This window comes from Lytechinus variegatus, chromosome 9 (assembly GCF_018143015.1).
Source record: "Lytechinus variegatus isolate NC3 chromosome 9, Lvar_3.0, whole genome shotgun sequence".
Taxonomy (NCBI): domain Eukaryota; kingdom Metazoa; phylum Echinodermata; class Echinoidea; order Temnopleuroida; family Toxopneustidae; genus Lytechinus; species Lytechinus variegatus.
The window spans coordinates 35,906,664-35,925,873 of record NC_054748.1 but is presented as its reverse complement, the minus strand read 5'-3'; the positions used below and the strand labels follow the sequence as shown (position 1 = coordinate 35,925,873).

General features: G+C 37.8%; 1 protein-coding gene across 1 annotated transcript; it reads right to left on the bottom strand.

The window, feature by feature from the left end:
• Positions 1 to 2,079: 2,079 nt before the first annotated feature.
• Positions 2,080 to 18,820, bottom strand: LOC121422006. The gene is made up of 7 exons (XM_041616809.1): positions 18,359 to 18,820; positions 15,274 to 15,310; positions 13,280 to 13,379; positions 11,858 to 12,011; positions 9,945 to 10,137; positions 9,350 to 9,631; positions 2,080 to 2,560 (listed from the first exon to the last, which is right to left on the bottom strand). The coding sequence occupies exons 2-7, from the start codon at positions 15,292 to 15,294 to the stop codon at positions 2,216 to 2,218; spliced, it is 1,095 nt and encodes a 364-aa protein (XP_041472743.1). The 5' UTR covers positions 15,295 to 15,310; positions 18,359 to 18,820; the 3' UTR covers positions 2,080 to 2,215.
• Between the last annotated feature and the right edge of the window lie 390 nt (positions 18,821 to 19,210).

Genomic DNA, 19,210 nt, shown 5'->3' with positions numbered 1-19,210 from the left:
TCGAACAGTTCATCTGATATAGCCAAGTGAGGACATACATGTGTACATACATGTACATGAATGCAAAATAGCAAAGCAATTAAACAGTTAACCTGTTTGACAATGATGTGTGTGGTACAGAAACGGATGGTAAAAGTGAGGACGTGTTACCCTGGTCATAGCAAGGCGGCCATGTTAAGCGCTCTACCATATCAGGTACCCATTTACACCTGGGTGGAGAGTGGCAAATGTGGATTAATGTCTTGCCAAAGGACGTTGGTACCGAGTTTGGATTCGAACCCTCAACCTCTTGATTGAAAGTGAAGTGATGAACCGCTACACCACGACAATTTTTCCAGCATGCGTTATGCAATAAATATACAGCAATATTCTGTGCACAAATTTTCTTCTGAATATAGTACATAAAATACATACGTACATGTACCGGTAGCAAAATACATGTAATGACTAGTAACATAAGATTAAAAACTTAAAATATAATCATAGGCATACGAGGGGGGTTAGGTGGGTGGGGTGCTGCCCCCCCCCCCCTCCCTCACGAACTTTTAAACTGGCAATTTGTTGGAAAAAAGACTAATATTCAAGCAGAACCACTTGATTTTTCCGGCAAGCATGAGAGAAAATATTTGGGCAACAGACCTCATCCCCCCTATCAAACTGGTCACTGTGCACCTATGAATGTTTAATGAATTTCATAGACCTCCCACATTTTTAATTTTAAGTTTAACAGAGTAATTTGACCTGCTATTTCAGCAGGTACCTGCTGTTGTTCATTTCATATGTATCTAGCACATGATGGTCAGTATGTAGACCTTGGCAAGGATGTGTACATATATATAACTTAACTTTACACAAACCAAACAATTAAACCAAGATATAATTTGAATAGTAAAAGGCCTAAATTGTTAGCACGATGAATTGCTTTTTACTATTTATTTTTTTTTTTTTTGGGGGGGGGTTCAAGATAATCCACAGTGGACAATTCCCTGGGCACTGGATGACTCTCTCATTCAGACTATTCCTCACCAAGACAATTCTGCACTAAGGCGACTCCCAGCAGGGTGACTCCCACCAGGGCATCTCCCCACTAGGACTATTCCCCACTAGGAACACTACCCACAAAATGAATTGAAAGAATCAGGTGAATGTAAAGGCTCGTCACAAGGCATTACATGTAGCTCAAGGAATATGCACGAATTTGAATATTTAAGATATTGTATGCAGGACAAATAAAACATTTCATCTCTGGTCCTGTTCCTGTGTTACAAACACATGACGAAAATCTCGCGTTTGAGGGCTGTATACCCCATTTTTCCTTATCATCTAATATCTTCTCCCAGTAATACAAATCCTATTGCCCTCAAGCATGAAATTTAAGTATAGAAACACCTGTTTCTTGACCTCGGTCCGAAGATAATTTACCCCAGCATCTATACGGTCACAGCAGGGGGCCACACACGATGGATTGCAATGTGTGTAGTTCCGGCGAGCGCATGGATGTATACACGCGTTGATAGAAAGTTTTTTCTTCCTTTTTTTCTTTCTTTCTTTCTTTCTTTCCTTCCTTCCTTCTTTCTTTCTTTCTTTCTTTCTCTCTCTTCCTTCCTTCCTTTCTTTCTTTCTTTCTTTCTCTCTCTCTTCCTTCCTTTCTTTCTTTCTTCCTTTCTTTCTTTCCTTCTTTCTCTCTGTCTGGCTGTCTAATTCTTTTCTTTCTAGACTTATTTTCTTCATCCACCCCCTTTCTACACCTCTAAAGAACGTACGTGCATTTGCCAATCATATCGAGTGAACCCATTTTCTTGCTGGACGGACAGAAACTATGCATGCATCGCGGTCCTTGCATGCTAAGCATACCGTAATTTTTATTCGCTCACTTTCCTTATTTCAAGGTCGATTTTCTTCGTTCGAAGTTGAAAATGGACTAGTATTGGATGTCTGAATGTAATATGCCTTTGAAAACGTGATTAATATCGAATACAATAATTTCATTCCGAAGATCCTTCTACAGGCAGACAAGTCTTACGTAATAGCACAGCGTTGTTTATCATTTCGTCCTTGGCTCAACGCTCATTTAGCTGGCCCGTGGTGGTGAAATCGAGACAAGGGGATTACCTGGCCAAGATGGGTTTATCGGGGTTGGAAAAGTTGTTTGAGATATTCCAAACACAAATCGGGGTATAAAACCGCAGTTTGCAGTCCGAAGTGAGGTCGAGAATCAAACGGGAAATTTTCGTAATGATTTCCTTTTCCCCACTTTTCTGGGACACACTGTATGGTTACACCTGCAGCTCACCTGCTCTTCATGTTCATAACTGCTAACAGTAGGATTAGCACCCTCTCGCGGCTCCCTTTCATGACTCTCGTCTTCGTCTGCCTGCGAGAGTGCATCAGCGACCATACATGTAGGTATCCTACCCTCTCTGGCAGTTGGCTCCTGTTGCTTGGTAACCTCCTGTTGCCCGGTTACCCTGGCCTGTGCCTCCTGCAGATCTTTGGTGTTGATGGGCGGGGCTTCGGCGCTTGTCCTGGCCTCCGTGCTTCCAGGCCTTATGGACATCACCTATGGATAGGAATTTGTAGGATCAGATATGAATCACACTATTGTTCCACTTGAAGATCATCCTCCCCAACCCCACTCTACCATCCCCTTGGTAGATATGTATACTGCACCTAGCTGTCAATAAAGGGAGTAAGTTTCACAAATGTAATTCCAAAACTGGATTGGATAGCAAATGTTACTTCATAATGTGATTTTTATAGCTTGATCTCAAATAACAAACAAAAAACGACCCTGTAAAACTTGGGCCCAATTTTCTTTTCTCTAGACAGGATTGACCTGAACGGGAATACAGGCCCCGCTCCTGAAAACGTACCTGTTTTCTCCATGGTAGATCTGTGACACCATAGTCTAATTAGAGTCCTGCGATGTGGTTTTTGTTACACCCTGGCCCTGTAAAACTCCAGCCCAATTTTTTTTCCCTGGACAGCACCTACCTGAACGGCAATACAGGCCCTGCTCCCAAACCAGCCTACTAATTCTTGCCCCTGACTTGACTGACCTGATGTGATGCATCATCAACCCTACCCGATTTTAGAAATTCAGCCATATTCATGCAATATACCAAGTTCCAGATGATGATGCAGATATAAAGAAACAAATTATCAAAAGTTCCATGTAAAAATTATGCAAATTTCTTGCAGAACATAGCTAATTAAACAACAAAATTTTCAAATTTCTAGCGTTTATCTCTTTAATTGAAGACAATAGAAAACTTTCAGCACTTGCCATTGCTCCCAGAAAGCATTTTTTTTTAGGCCTGCTGTAACGCTAGAATTGGCTATACATGTATGTTTTAATAACCAGGGATGTAAGTGGAGCTCCAAAACAAATCCAGAAACTTCAGCGGGGGTCCGGGGGCGGCAGCCCCCAGCGGGGTTGCAGGGTCGCGGCGTCGAGAAAACGTGGCTTCAAGAATTTTCCATTCGCGCTAGTCTAGGAATGAGTCGGTTTTCACCGGAAAATGAGCGAGAATGAGAGAGGAAGAAGAAATGTTCGTCGATCAAAAAAAAAAAAAAAAAAAATCCAGATCAAAGAAAAATCCGGAAAACTTGCATCCTTGAATAACAATCGAACAGTTCACCTGATAGCCAAGTGAGGACATGTATGCATACATGTACATGCATGCAAAATAGCAAAGCAATTAAACAGTTCACCTGTTTGACTATGATGTTTGTGGTACAGAAACAGATAATAAAAGTGAGGATGTGTGTGATACAGCACAAACAGTTTAACTGTTTGACTATGTGTGCAACATAGCATAATAATTAAACAGTTCTCCTGTTTGACAATGTTTATGGTACAGAAACAGATGATAAAAGTGAGGACGTGTGTGTGATACAGCACAAATAGTTTAACTGTTTGACCATGTTGGCAACACAGCATAAGAATTAAACAGTTCACCTGTTTGACCATATAAGTGAGGACATGTGTGGTACAGAAACAGATAGTAAAAGTGAGGACGTGTGTGTGATACAGCACAAACAGTTTAACTGTTTGACCATGTGTGCAACACAGCATAATAATTAAACAGTTCACCTGTTTGACCATATAAGTGAAGACGTGTGTGGTAAAGAAACAAAGTAAGGACGTGTGTGTGATACAGCACAAACAGTTCAACTGTTTGACCATGTGTGCAACACAGCATAAGAATTAAACAGTTCACCTGTTTGACAATGATGTGTGTGGTACAGAAACGGATGGTAAAAGTGAGGACGTGTGTGTGATACAGCACAAACAGTTCAACTGTTTGAACATGTTTGCAACATAGCATAATAATTAAACAGTTCAGCTGTTTCAGGACATGTGTGGTACAGAAACAGATAGTAAAAGTGAGGATGTGTGTGTGATACAGCACAACCAGTTCAGGGCAAGTCCAAGCTGTTTTGCAGCGGTAATGCATGGGATATCAGAGGAAAAACCAGGCCCTTTTTCAAATTAAATTTTGAAACCCTAGTTCTATGGAATGGCAATGCGTTTTGAACTCACTACCCAAGCGTTACATCATCCGATTCTGAAAGTGATGCACCTTTCGTACTCCAAGACAGTTTAACTTGGAACAAGAAAAGATACGACTGCGTCTCCTATATGCCTCGGCTTGAATTCATATAATTCATAAGCCCCATGGATCTGCCGCTACAGGTATTACAAAGTTGATGTGCATACATTAAATTGAATCAAATCATCTTCTCATGGTGGTACATACTACACATGTACATGCAGTTAATCACAAGTGGCCATGCGTTTTGAATTGGGCCAGTTTCGTGTGACATGATTTTGCAACATGAAAATTGTGTCTTTTTTATTTGAATCTCTGTAACTTTAAAAACTAAACCCATTACATGAAAAAGTATACATTTTCTGAAAGGAAATTAACTGAGGATTTCAGAAAAGTGCTAAAAAATTACATTGGGTGTGAGCATTTGAAGTTATGGAACCAAATAATACCTAAAAACCATGGCAACAAATACCAAACTTTGGAACAGGAAAAAAGTAGTATTGGTGTACCTCACACCTTTAAAAGTGCCACTTTTTAATTCCTCTCATTCAGAGCTTTTCAGACATATATAACATTCCAGGGTCATAGGTTATCAAAATAATTTTGCGCAAGCCGCATTTTTCATAATTTTAACAATGGAATATTTCTAGATTATTATCTGAGAATTGTATTATTTGCCAAAATGATTTCTTAAAACACAAAAAAATTAATCAGGAAATAGAAAGAAAATCTTCCTGTTAACAAATTGATTCTTAAAAGATAAATTTAAAACATAAAAATACATCCTCTGGTACATATGTATATTGTAATAAAACTAAACAATACCAGCAAAGTAATTTTTTGACAACAATTATACAATCAAATTCAATTCTAAAGTGTATATTTTCAAATATTCATAAATCACTACCAAGGTGGAAATCTGCCAGGTTGTAATTTATCTCTTAAAGTTTTCTCTAATTATCACCCATTGTCTGCATGCTAATATCACAATAATCAATTGTTTTAAACAATTAATCTGTTAATTGTTTATACTGTTTTACTAAAGAATTATGATAAATTAATATTTTCCTTTCTAAATATTTGATATTTAAACAATCTCTTAAGTCTCGAAAGTAACCTTAACTGAAGTAGTTATTACACATCGTTAAGAAAAAGACACAGGCATGTTGCTCTTGGGCTTAATTAGTAACTAATTAATAATTAAGCTTAATTACACTAAATTTTAGTTGAAGTTAATCTAAACTAAGTATTATGATGATGAATTATTAATAAAAATCCACAATAGTATGATCTATGGTGACTGCAATCCATCAATGTGCTTCCAGTAGAATTTGCTCCTCCTGATCGTCCTCCACCCCTGACATTTTGCTAATTAACCACTAATTAACAAAAAAATAAAATTATTTTTAAAAACTGTTTGGTATGACTGTATTGATGTTATCATAAGCTTTATTTTGACACAAAATACAACATCATAGCTTGTATATCAGCTGAGAAAATGAAAGGAATGTACCCAAAAATGTCGCGCAGATGTCACAGCTCCACCTATTTACCGGCCCAATTCAAAACGCATGGCCAAATACATGTAGTACCAATTTCTAAGTTCCTACCTCAAACAATTCTTGAGATATTGCGTTGAGGCTAAAAACCTGTAATTTCATGTTAATTGACTTCTGTGACCTCTAACCTACTTACCCGAAAATCTAATCAGTTCATCTTCCTATGCTGATACATACTAGTACCAAGTTTGAAGTTCTTATCTCAAACAGTTCTTGAGATATCGCGGTAACGGTGCTAAACACCTGAAATTTTATGGTACATGTAATTTCATGTAAATTGACCTCTGTGATCTCTGACCTTTGACCTACTTATTCCAAAATCTAATCACTTCACCTTCCTATAGGGATACATACTAGTACCAAGTTTGAAGTTCTTATCTCAAAGAGTTCTTGAGATATTGCGGTAACAGTGCTAAAAACCTTTAATTTCATGCTAATTTCATGTAAATTGACCTCTGACCTTTGACCTACTTATCCAAAAATCTAATCAGTTCATCTTCCTATGGGGATACATACTAGTACCAAGTTTATATTTCTTATCTCAAAGAGTTCTTGAGATTTTGCGGTAACGGTGCTAAAATCTTTAATTTTATGCTAATTTCATGTAAATTGACCTCTGAGCTTTGACCTACTTACCCCAAAATCTAATCAGTTCATCTTCCTATGGGGATACATACTAGTACCAAGTTTGAAGTTCTTATCTCAAAGAGTTCTTGAGATATCGAGGTAACGAGAAGTGGGACGGACGCAAGGACGCACAGACGGCACCCACCTTTGGTGGACGGAGGGATAAAAATCTTAGCCATACCATATCAAAGGTATACATTTTCTGAATGGAAAATTCATGAGGAATTATTTTATGGTAATTTATTCGTTGGTAACGTATGGGACCATAAAAATACTTTTTTTTTTAACTTTGAATTTGCTCACATAACTTTCTGAATTTGAAAAGCAAATCAAAACTTGTAATTCTTATAAAACCTATAATCAACATGTCAAATACAAATTTTCACATAAATCCAACTTCCAGTTTACTTGCAAGGTTAAGTTTACAAATAATAATAATAATAATAATAGTGGCTTCTTGTATAGCGCACATGTCCATCACGTCGTGATGCTCCTGGCGCTTCAATATTATCACCAATATCATTACCCTGGTCATAGCAAGGCGGCCATGTTAAGCGCTCTAGCATATCAGATACCCATTTACAACTGGGTGGAGAGTGGCAAATGTACGTGGATTAATGTCTTGCCAAAGGACGTTAGTACCGAGTTGGGATTCGAACCCTCAACCTCTTGATTGAAAGTGAAGTGATGAACCGCTACACCACGACGCTTCCATGTATGTTAACGCATGGAACAATTTTTCCAGCATGCGTTATGCAATAAATATGCAGCAATATTCTGTGCACAAATTTTCTTCTGAATATTACTGTTCAGTAGGGGAAGGCGGGGTAAGTTGTGACAGTTTTTGCTTTTTGCATGTTAGAATTGATATGATTAATAATCTTGTCGAAATAAGTACCTTGCCTTGAAATTTAATTCTTCTGAAATATTTTCCACCTATATATAACTTTCTATCCCCACACTGAAAGTCATTGTGACCTTTGAAAAAAACGATGTCAAATGGCTCAACTTGCCCCATATATGGGGTAAGTTTGAGCCACCTTCTGGGGTAAGTTGAGCCACAAAAACTATGTACAAAATGTATGAGGGGAGAATCAGCATGCCAATTTTTTGTTTAAAGTCTTTTCACTTGCTGATTCTCTATAAATACTAACATCCTTTAAAAGGAAAAGAGCATTCATGTAAATTTGCTCCTTTCAGCCAGCATTTCAATCGATTTTTATGGTTTGTTTAATTTTAAGATACATTACCATAGGAATTACCAGGGCTCAACTTGCCCCATGCTTTTTGGCTCAACTTACCCCAGTCCGAACTTAGTGCGATAATTTTGTATCCACACATTTATTATGCATCCATCATATAAAAGACTATGACAAGAATGAAGATCCATACCTGGACTAATAATGCTGTTATCATGTCTTGATTATATTTAAAGACGTGTGTGTTTATAAACCACTTATCTATTTCACACTCTTTTTTACTTTTTTGGCTGAAATTCATATTTTTCCCTCTAAAAAAAATACTTTTTGTTTCAAAGTTGAAAACAATATGGTGGGGTTAGGGGTTATGCTATGGGTCATCAATACATGACACCACCACAATGTCTGACTCATTCATTATTGGCCTGGGGCTGGTGGCTCAACTTGCCCCTATGCTCAACTTACCCCGCCTTCCCCTACATAAAATACATACGTACATGTACCGGTAGCAAAATACATGTAATGACTAGTAACATAAGAAGATTAAAAACTTAAAATATAATCATAGGCATACGAGGGGGTTAGGTGGGTGGGGTGCTGCCCTCCCCCCCCCCCCTCACGAACTTTTAAACTGGCAATTTGTTGGAAAAAAGACTAATATTCAAGCAGAACCACTTGATTTTTCCGGCAAGCATGAGAGAAAATATTTGGGCAACAGACCTCATCCCCCCTATCAAACTGGTCACTGTAAACCTATGAATGTTTAATGAATTTCATAGACCTCCCACATTTTTAATTTTAAGTTTAACAGAGTAATTTGACCTGCTATTTCAGCAGGTACCTGCTGTTGTTCATTTCAAATGTATCTAGCACATGATGGTCAGTATGTAGACCTTGGCAAGGATGTGTACATATATATAACTTAACTTTACACAAACCAGACAATTAAACCAAGATATAATTTAAATAGTAAAAGGCCTTAATTGTTAGCATGTGAATTGCTTTTACTATTATTCTTGGGGGGGGGGGGGCACGATAATCCACAGTGGACAATTCCCTGGGAACTGGATGACTCTCATCCAGACTATTCCTCACCAAGACAATTCTGCACTAGGGCGACTCCCAGCAGGGTGACTCCCAAGGAAACCACCACCAAAGATCATCTAGCCACTAGGACAATTCCCCACTAGGACAACTACCCACAAAATGAATTGAAAGAATCAGGTGAATGAAAAGGCTCGTCACAAGGCATTACATGTAGCTCAAGGAATATGCACGAATTTGAATATTTAAGAAACTGTATGCAGGACAAATAAAACATTTCATCTCTGGTCCTGTTCCTGTGTTACAAACATTTCCTTTTCCCCACTTTTCTGGGACACACTATATGGTTACACCTTCAGCTTACCTGCTCTTCATGTTCATAACTGCTAACATTAGGATTAGCACCCTCTCGCGGCTCCCTTTCACGACTCTCGTCTCCGTCTGACTGCGAGAGTGCATCAGCGACCATACATGCAGGTATCCTACCCTCTCTGGCAGTTGACTCCTGTTGCTTGGTAACCTCCTGTTGCCCGGTTACCCTGGCCTGTGCCTCCTGCAGATCTTTGGTGGTGGTTTCCTTAGTGTTGATGGGCTGGGCTTCGGCGCTTGTCCTGGCCTCCGTGCTTCCAGGCCTTATGGACATCACCTATGGATAGGAATTTGTAGGATCAGATATGAATCACACTATTGTTCCACTTGAAGATCATCCTCCCCAACCCCACTCTACCATCCCCTTGGTAGATATGTATACTGCACCTAGCTGTCAATAAAGGGAGTAAGTTTCACAAATGTAATTCCAAAACTGGATTGGATAGCAAATGTTACTTTATGATGTGATTTTTATAGCTTGATCTCAAATAATAAACAAAAAACGACCCTGTAAAACTTGGGCCCAATTTTCTTTTCTCTAGACAGGATTGACCTGAACGGGAATACAGGCCCCGCTCCCGAAAACGTACCTGTTTTCTCCATGGTAGATCTTTGACACCATAGTCGTATCTAATTTCTTTTCCCGCTGCAATATCCATAAGTGCAAATAGGCAAAGGTGGACATTATTGTCAACAAGTACTTTCTTCATTTTGGTATTTGGATTTTTCCATTCATCATTGATCCAACGGGCCATCCCGCAATCCATGTCCGAGGCATCAATCCTGTAAATTAAACGATTGATTGATTGATAGATTTTATTTCTATTTCAATAACACAAAGTTTGAATAAAAATTTAACACAATTAAAGAGTAAAACATATGAAAGATACATTATAACAATTATTCTTAAATTAGGAATATATCTGTACGCGACTGAAATTCATAGTGAAATAAATGGGGGAGCATGCAAAAAAGCAGAGCTTGTAGAGCGCATGCCCCCAAATTAAGTTACATTACAAGAATCAATAGTCGCTACAGTACGTATTGTCAAACAGAATAACTGATCTGAGAAATACACTTGGGTTACAGTGTTTGTAAAAAACAATTAATCCATATTGCCATTCTACTCAATTTAGTGCAGAACCAGTGAAAACACTCCCTTCCCTTCTAACTTGGCACAATATTTTGCTGGGGAACCAAAGACCCCATACAAAATCTCTTTGGTTCCTGCCGAAGCATGATGCCATCCCATCATGCAAATGTAATAAATACTTGTGAACACACATATTTAAAGCATGAAAACTATTCACATGAATTTAGAAGAAAAATGATTCACCAAAATATAGATTAGCTTCCATTACAACAACTTAATTACGGGGCCAAGCACTCGCATTATTATTGATGTATAATTATTCAATGCTTCCATGTGATGTGAAACCAAGAGCTTATTCAGCAAGTCGTGGAGGCTGTGTTTTACACATCTAAATGTATAAATACACAGCAATTTTCTTGCCTATATGTGACCCGTCATACCGAAATCAGACACAAGTCGCGGATGAAAAAGCCGAGAAAATCGGCGGAGAGTAAAAACCGTCAGAATTTGATGAAAAAAATATTTTTTAATTTTCTGATTTGGCCATTATTCATGTATACTCTGTTAAAATTTTGAATGAAAATGATAACGGGAAAGTGTTTAAAAAACAGTTTTTGTGAGAGCCTTTTTTTTTGGTCATAATTTTTTTCCCCCGCACACGACGGAAATGTTCGAGGCATAGAACGTTCGCACAGACACACACGGTAGACAATACAAACATTGTAATTGACTTGAAATCAAAACGAAGTCAAACTTTAGAAGCGTTTTTCTCGAGAAAATGCTTTCAAGAGCCATCATCTATTCGGATTTTAAATGTAATTATCTCAGCTAATACTCACTCCGTAGTGTTTGGTTATATATATCAAATTAAAGCGTGGAAAATGGGGAAACTGGATCAACAATAAAATCAAATTCAAGAAAGTCAACTTGTGTCTGATTTCGGTGTGACGAGTCACATATATTGAACACAAATATTTTAATTTACACACCCAAATGTCCAAATCCCGCCTAAGTCCTTTGTGAAGCATATTCATTATTGACATTCACATCACATGGTGGAATGTACATTGGGGTGACAGGCTGATAATTTGCAACAATATAAGTATGGGCTCCTACTGGACCAAATGTTTTTTTAACAACTTGAAAAGAAATAGGTGCAACTCCTGTCAAATCTATACACGAATCTGCAGAGCGTTTACTGTATTTGGCCCTCTTTTGACGGCACTACAATACACCAGCACGAGACATTTGATTCTCAAAATCAATGGGTTAATAGTACATGAAAAATGCCTATTGTAAGATTGTTGATCCATTATGCAACTGAATTGATGCGAACCCCCGATCTCAGAACAAAACGCAGTTTACTTCAGAGACACGGGAATAAACAGTGTGTCAAACCAAAATACATACCTGTACGTCTTATGCATATGATCATAGTAAAACGCATATGGCTCGTATGTACTCTGTTCATCACTACATGTTTCATCCACACAACTCCTTTCCCCCCTGTACTCCAAAAGGAAATCCCCTCTGTTGACAGACACAGTTGTAAACAATCCGTAACCTGCATAGGGGAAGAACAGGTCAATGGTGGCAATTCAGAGTGCACTAGCTCTGCCACATGACTTTGTAATCCACTTGGCCACATCAAGAGGTTGTCTGGGCATTATAGAACCCTTTCTTTGCACTTGGACACACAAAAAAAATGTCCTTGGTCATCTCTTTGGGATCTAATCAAATACTTTTATTTCTATACTGAGATTTTCAATATCAAATTTAATGAAAAGCAATTCCTAATCTTGATTGTTTCCAGTCTAAAATTTTCTCTTACCCAAGGCTATTTTAGAACACGAGCTGTAACTGTTTTGTCTACACTAAATGGAAGTTATTGTACATGTATGTCCATTTTCAGACTAAATATTTGAGGTCTGTGCTAACTCTCACAGCACATTTGAGGCATTGGTTAACATTGTGTTCACTTTAAAAAAATCTGAGCTGCATGGTCCTAAATGTTATGAGGATATTTTATGGGGTGCAAAAATTAAGCTGTGACAATATGCTTCAAAGTTGTCATTTAGTGCTTCAAAAAAGTGAAAACCTGAAATATCACCTCCATAGACAACTGTGCTGGAATTATTAAAGTGAGGAGAATAAATATGATTTTCACAGAAATCTTGATAGTGAATGTGTTACTTTAATTATTTTTGCATTCTTGGTTGCTTTTTTCATCCATCTGAACATTAGACAGGTCAGACAGCTCAGTTTTTAAATTGTTAAAATCGATCAACCACAATAACTTGTAGCTTTAACAGAGGCTGACCACCGCAGCCCAACTAAGTTCCACTAATGACATTATTTTTGGACAACCCATACACCTTTCAAGGCAGCATTAATTCTTGAAGAACTTTTCCCAGGACAATTATCAAACTCCTTGAACATGTAAGGACATTTTATTTGTGCTCAAGCAACTTTTACAACAGCAAAACCAACAAGCCGCAAGACTTGATGTGATCATGTGCACCAACATAAAGACCACATTGATTGAGTTTACACATGAGACAATCCTGCTTGACTAAAACCAATTTACTATTCATCATATTTAAACAATTGCCCATGCGCACTCTTTCACCACCTTCACTTGCTCCATTCTCTGGCATTTACTATACACTCAATATTGGTAGCAATTAAGGTGTTAAGGATTTGGGGTGCAAATTCACCCTCTAGCTTGTAAAAAATTGAAATATGGAGAGTGTAACTAATTTTACAAGGTCATTCACAAATTAGGAGTTCACATCACCCCTAAAGGCTATCCAAAATTCGCCTCAGACTTACCAATATCATCATTGATGTAGCGCTTCTCAAAGCCAAGGTCTCTATCTGTCCCACTTCGGCAACAGTCTACCGCCATGTTCTCTGGTGTTTTCCGCCTTCTCTGGAATTGGTCAATCAGACAGTATAGCTAGCATTCTTATTTTAAATTGGCAAATGGAGATGTGCCATGAGGTGGAACATTTTTAAAACTTTTCCACTTTCAATATTTAATATGTTAAATTTGTCAAAAAAATGCCATGAACACTACATGAAGCATAAATCAGACAAGGATTAAAGGTAAAAGATAGTCTGGGTTAATCTGAAAACCTTTCAAATTTTTTTTTTTTTTGGAAACTCTATTCTTTGATCATGAGATACTGAATCTCTTTTTTTAATAATTCAGATAGTGAATTATCTTTATATCGGGGTCCTATCAATAGAATTGGGGCAAATTCGCAATGCAGCTCCCTCTGCGTCAAAATTTATATAGGGTTAAACAATATGCACTGAGCTTGGTGGTTGTATACAATGAGCACCAAATTCGGTGCATATTGTGTAATAGTATACAAATTCAGATGCAGAAATGAAATTTTCCAGGGCCCTGGACCCCAGTCATTAGGACTTCCTGCTTTGTGCTTGTGATGTGCGCTTTCGCAGAAAATTTTCAACACTTGCCATCACTCCCAGAAAGATTTTTTTTTAGGCCTGCTATAAGGCTGGAATTGGCTATACATGTATGTTTTAATAACAATCAAACAGTTCACCTGATAGCCAAGTGAGGACATGTATACATACATGTACATGTATGCAAAATAGCAAAGCAATTAAACAGTTCACCTGTTTGACAATGATGTGGGTTGTACAGAAACGGATGGTAAAAGTGAGGACGTGTGAATGATACAGCACAAACAGTTTAACACTACAGCTTGACCATGTGTGCAACACAGCATAATAATTAAACAGTTCATCTGTTTGACCATATAAGTGAGGACATGTGTGGTACAGAAACAGATAGTAAAAGTGAGGACGTGTGTGTGATACAGCACAAACAGTTTAATTGTTTGACCATGTGTGCAACACAGCATAAGAATTAAACAGTTCACCTGTTTGACCATAGGGAGGACGTGGGTGGTACAAGTGAGAACATACATGTGGGTTTTACTAAATATATTTAGAGTCTACTTACTAACTTGCATCTATAAAAGGAAAAGACAAAATTATGAGAAATTAAGAATCATATATTTCAAGAAACAAAGAACAGCTCCCAGCAAACACAAAACGTTTTATTCAGGTCCCGTAGGTCCTCGTCTGAAATGAACGTTTAGAAAACGTTCATATAACGTCCAAGTTGGACTTTCAATTTGTGAAAAAGTAATGGTTTCAAAAAGAACGTTTTTAAACGTTCTTTGGACGTTACAAAATGGAACGTTTTAATCAAAACATTCACAAAACGTTTTATTTGGAACCTTATAACGAGACATATTTTATTGAACGTTTTATGAACGTTCTTAAAACGTCCAAATAGGACTTTATGCAAATGAGTGATAATTTGCATATAATACGTTAGACATATGGAAATAAACGTTTTTAATGATTTTTTTTCTATTTAGCAGTAATAAATTCCTGCTTTTGTGTTTCGTTTTTTTGTAATATTGTTCTGAAACACACATAAAGATTAAAAAACACTAATTCAGTATTGGAATGTACTACCATAACAAATAAAGTAATAACTAACCATTACAAACGATACCTTCAATAAACCATGTGTGCACACAGCGTAATATTTAAACAGTTCATCTGTTTGACCATATAAGTGAGGACATGTGTGGTACAGAAACAGATAGTAAAAGTGAGGACGTGTGTGTGATACAGCACAAACAGTTTAATTGTTTGAACATGTGTGCAACACAGCATAAGAATTAAACAGTTCACCTGTTTGACCATAGGGAGGACGTGTGTGGTACAAGTGAGAACATACATGTGGGTTTTACTAAATATATTTAGAGTCTACTTACATTCGACATTTTAGCACGCATTCAGACTAACTTGCATCTATAAGAGGAAAAGACAAAATTATGAGAAATTAAGAATCATATATTTCAAGAAACAAAGAACAGCTACCCAGCAAACACAAAACGTTTTCAGAACGTTTTAAAAACGTTTTATTCAGGTCCCGTAGGTCCTCGTCTGAAATGAACGTTTAGAAAACGTTCATATAACGTCCAAGTTGGACTTTCAATTTGTGAAAAAGTAATGGTTTCAAAAAGAACGTTTTTAAACGTTCTTTGGACGTTAAAAAATGGAACGTTTTAATCAAAACGTTCACAAAATGTTTTATTTGGAACCTTATAACGAGACATATTTTATTGAACGTTTTATGAACGTTCTTTAAACATCCAAATAGGACTTTATGCAAATGAGTGGTAATTTGCATATAATACGTTAGACATATGGAAATAAACGTTTTTAATGATTTTTTTTCTATTTAGCAGTAATAAATTCCTGCTTTTGTGTTTCGTTTTTTTGTAATATTGTTCTGAAACACACATAAAGATTAAAAAACACTAATTCAGTATTGGAATGTACTAACATAACAAATAAAGTAATAACTAACCATTACAAACAATACCTTCAATTACTGGAGCATTATATAGTGTTAAATCCAAATGAATCCCACTCAAGTCTGCCCTGTAAGCATGATTTTGATTGGAGACTCTTCACTCTTTAGTACCATTCCACAATTGGCCAAGAGCTTGAGGTGCAAATCATAACATTTTTATATCTATTACATTGTTTACATAAAATTTTTAATAGGTTCTCCAAACGTTCCTATAGACATTCTTAAAACATTTTCTGAACGTTCCAAAGGTTTTCTGGACGTCCGCAGAACGTTTTCGGAACGTTTTAAAGGTTTTCTGGACGTCCGCAGAACATCCATGGAACGTTCCAAAGGTTTTTTAAAGGTTTTCTGGGCGTCCGTAGAACGTCCAAAGAACGTTGTGAAAGGTTTTTGGACTTTTATAAGGTTCCAAAGGTTTTCTACAGGTCCTTAAAAATTTTCGAAAGGTTCTTTTTGGGTTTTTAAACGTTTAGAAAACGTTTTCTAAACGTCCATTTGGAACGTTTTATTAATGTCCAAAACCTTCCACAAAAGGACGTTTTCTAAACGTTTTGACAAAACGTCCATAGAACGAACTTGGAACGTTCTTAAAACGTTCAGAAAACGTCCAATTGTTAGCTGAGAGGGAAGCCCATGGCCATAGACCGATGAAACTGGCATCAAACCCGCATATAAATTTTAGTAAATTTTAGAAATCTTACGAACGTTTGAGCTCTGGAGCTCGATCGCCTGGGAGTGGGAGTTTTTTTGTTTTCGTATGGTAGCGGATGGCGAACAGGAAAATGTTCAGAGTTAAAGGGAAGCAAAATTTATTGCCGACAACTTCGGCGGCCGCAAAGCCAAACCAGGGAGTTGGGAAGTTCTCCCTGGCCAAACTCAGCGGTTATATCACAAACAAATGCACACAAAATGCATGTTATTCAAGCTTTCATTTTCAATCAAGGAAGAAATTAATGACCTCGAATTTTCATCAAAATTTGTAATTTAATGATGATAAATCTTCTGTTTCAAACTTTGGATCGATTTTCATGACATTTTCACTTCAAAATCAGCATTTGGAAAAAATATCAAATTAGATTCTAGGCCTATTCAGAGAATGTCGCCAGAGGCAGAGGGCGACAAATTGATGGACGAAGTTTGGGAATGACAATAGACCGGATCGGAGCCCGCGGTAAGCTTTCAGATTTAGGGCTCAAATATCACTTTTGTATCTTATTACAAAATTGAAAGTATAAGTTAGTTAGAATCTACAATAAATTCTCATTCGCTACTCCCAGATAATTCTGCAATGATCTTGAAAACGTATTAGACAGTGCCCTCTGAAATGTGCAAATGTCCAAAATCGACAATATTTTTCATCAAATTCAAATACCAGTGGTGCTTAATAAATAATGCGTTGTGCACCAGAAAAAAAATAATCATAATTTGTCATTTTCTTAAAGAAAAACAGGATTTAGTACAAACTGACAAAATAAGGTCACAGACATAGACTAGTCTATTCTACCCATTTCAGGCCCAATTCGATCTGAATGAAGAGAAAACACATTTTTCTGGGTATTCCTGATTCAAGAAAAAAACCTTTTAGATCTACCCGTGGTGCAATTTTCAGATATTTAATAACGGGTGGTGCTCTGTCTGCCAAATCTCAGAACGAGTGGTGGTAGCCTACCACCACCCATGTTCCACAGTTCAGAGGGCCCAGAATGGCCAGATATTATATTAGAAATGGACGAAGTTTGGGCTCCACATCATAAGTTTTATTGAATTAAACTTTTGTAAAGGATAAATCTAATCCCATTACAAAGGATTGACAAAGATTTATTTTTTTATTTATTTTTTTTGGGGGGGGGGTGGGAGGCAACTTACTCAAGACTGGCCTAGGCTAGGGGCCTAACGTTAGGGCCTAGGCTAGGCTACTGCTGCTGTGTCTGTCTGTGATTGTTATGTGAGCTAGCACATGGCATTTGTCGATCGTCACCTCAAGTCTCAATAATTCATTCAACTCAAGTTCAGAAAATATTTTGCAGGTCTGTCTGGACATGTTTCCTAGCGCTACCACTGGCACTAGGCCTAACTGTTACTGTTAGATCTACCAGTTCATTTCTTGTTTTGACACTACAGTGCTGATGAACTTCTTACGTTCGAAAACAAATTTCATAAACTCCACGTCAAGATCCCTGAATAAAAATATCCAATACATATCTCCAAATATTGTTCTCCATTGCGGTATTGACAGGCAGCGGCAACACTCTGTAATATCAGATGCCTCATAAATATCAGAACAAAGGATAACCCCTTTGGCTTCCGGCGTAATGCTTCCGTAGACGAAAGCCAGGCATGAAGGCATGATTCGACAGATCAGTCTTAGATCTAACGTTAGACCTAGCCCTAGGGCCTAGGCTACACGTCTTGGTCAGCCAGTTAGACCGCGCCGGGTCCAGCCGCCACTTTTTTTTTTTAATAATATAAGTCTAGCTTACCAGCAGTGTTAAAGTCCTCGTCAAGTCAAGCCAGAAGTCAAGTCGAGGACCGCGCCATTTTCCCTCACGCTGATATTTCGCGCTGGATTCCGACGTGACGTCGACGCGACTTAACTGAACGGCCGGATATGGTCCCCAGCCGCTTTACGCGCGCGTCAATGCGTACGTGATTGCTCTAGTATAGTACTAGTAGTATAAACCTCTTTTGCAGCCGTCCGACCCTAGCCCTGTCTACTAAGGCTCGCCAAGCACTCGTCGCCGCTTCGACGCCGAATCTTCACCTAGAAAAAATCGCGCCAAAATGAATCTTTGCCGTATTATATATCGGCCGATGTGAATCTTCGCCGTATAGTTTATAGCGAGCCTGGTGAATCTTTTAGTCCGGCAGTCAGCCCATTGACTTTTGGCCTAAGTGTGCATTGGAATGTTATAGTTTTTTTTTAAACTGATTTTGGCTGGTGATACATGCTTATAAAAATCGCCAATGGTATTTGAATGGTGCCGAATGGTAGTTGAATGGTGATCTAAATGGTAAATGGTACGCGAATGGTATTTAAGTGGTGTTTCAATGGTAAGTTCTTAATGGTAATTGGTAGTTTATTTAATGGTAAATGGTATACCATATACCCAATGGTGTCTCAGCGGTATGTGACTAATGATATGATTGGTATGACGAATGGTATACCATTACCCAATGGTGTCTCAGTGGTATTCAATGGTGTCTCAGTGGTATGTGCTTGTAATGGTATGACTGGTATGATCATTGGTATACCATACACCAATGGTGTCTCAGTGGTATACAATGGTGTCTCAGTGGTATTCAATGGTGTCTCAGTAGTATGTGCCTGTAAT

What these genes read in the sequence shown, in the direction of transcription:
- LOC121422006 (XM_041616809.1), bottom strand. Translation starts at nt 15,294, where the DNA reads ATGCGTGCTAAAATGTCGAAT. An exon ending in TGCGTGCTAAAATGTCGAAT is followed by an intron (nt 13,380 to 15,273) that starts GTAAGTAGACTC and finishes GACCAATTCCAG; the next exon opens with AGAAGGCGGAAAACACCAGA. An exon ending in CTACATCAATGATGATATTG is followed by an intron (nt 12,012 to 13,279) that starts GTAAGTCTGAGG and finishes TCCCCTATGCAG; the next exon opens with GTTACGGATTGTTTACAACT.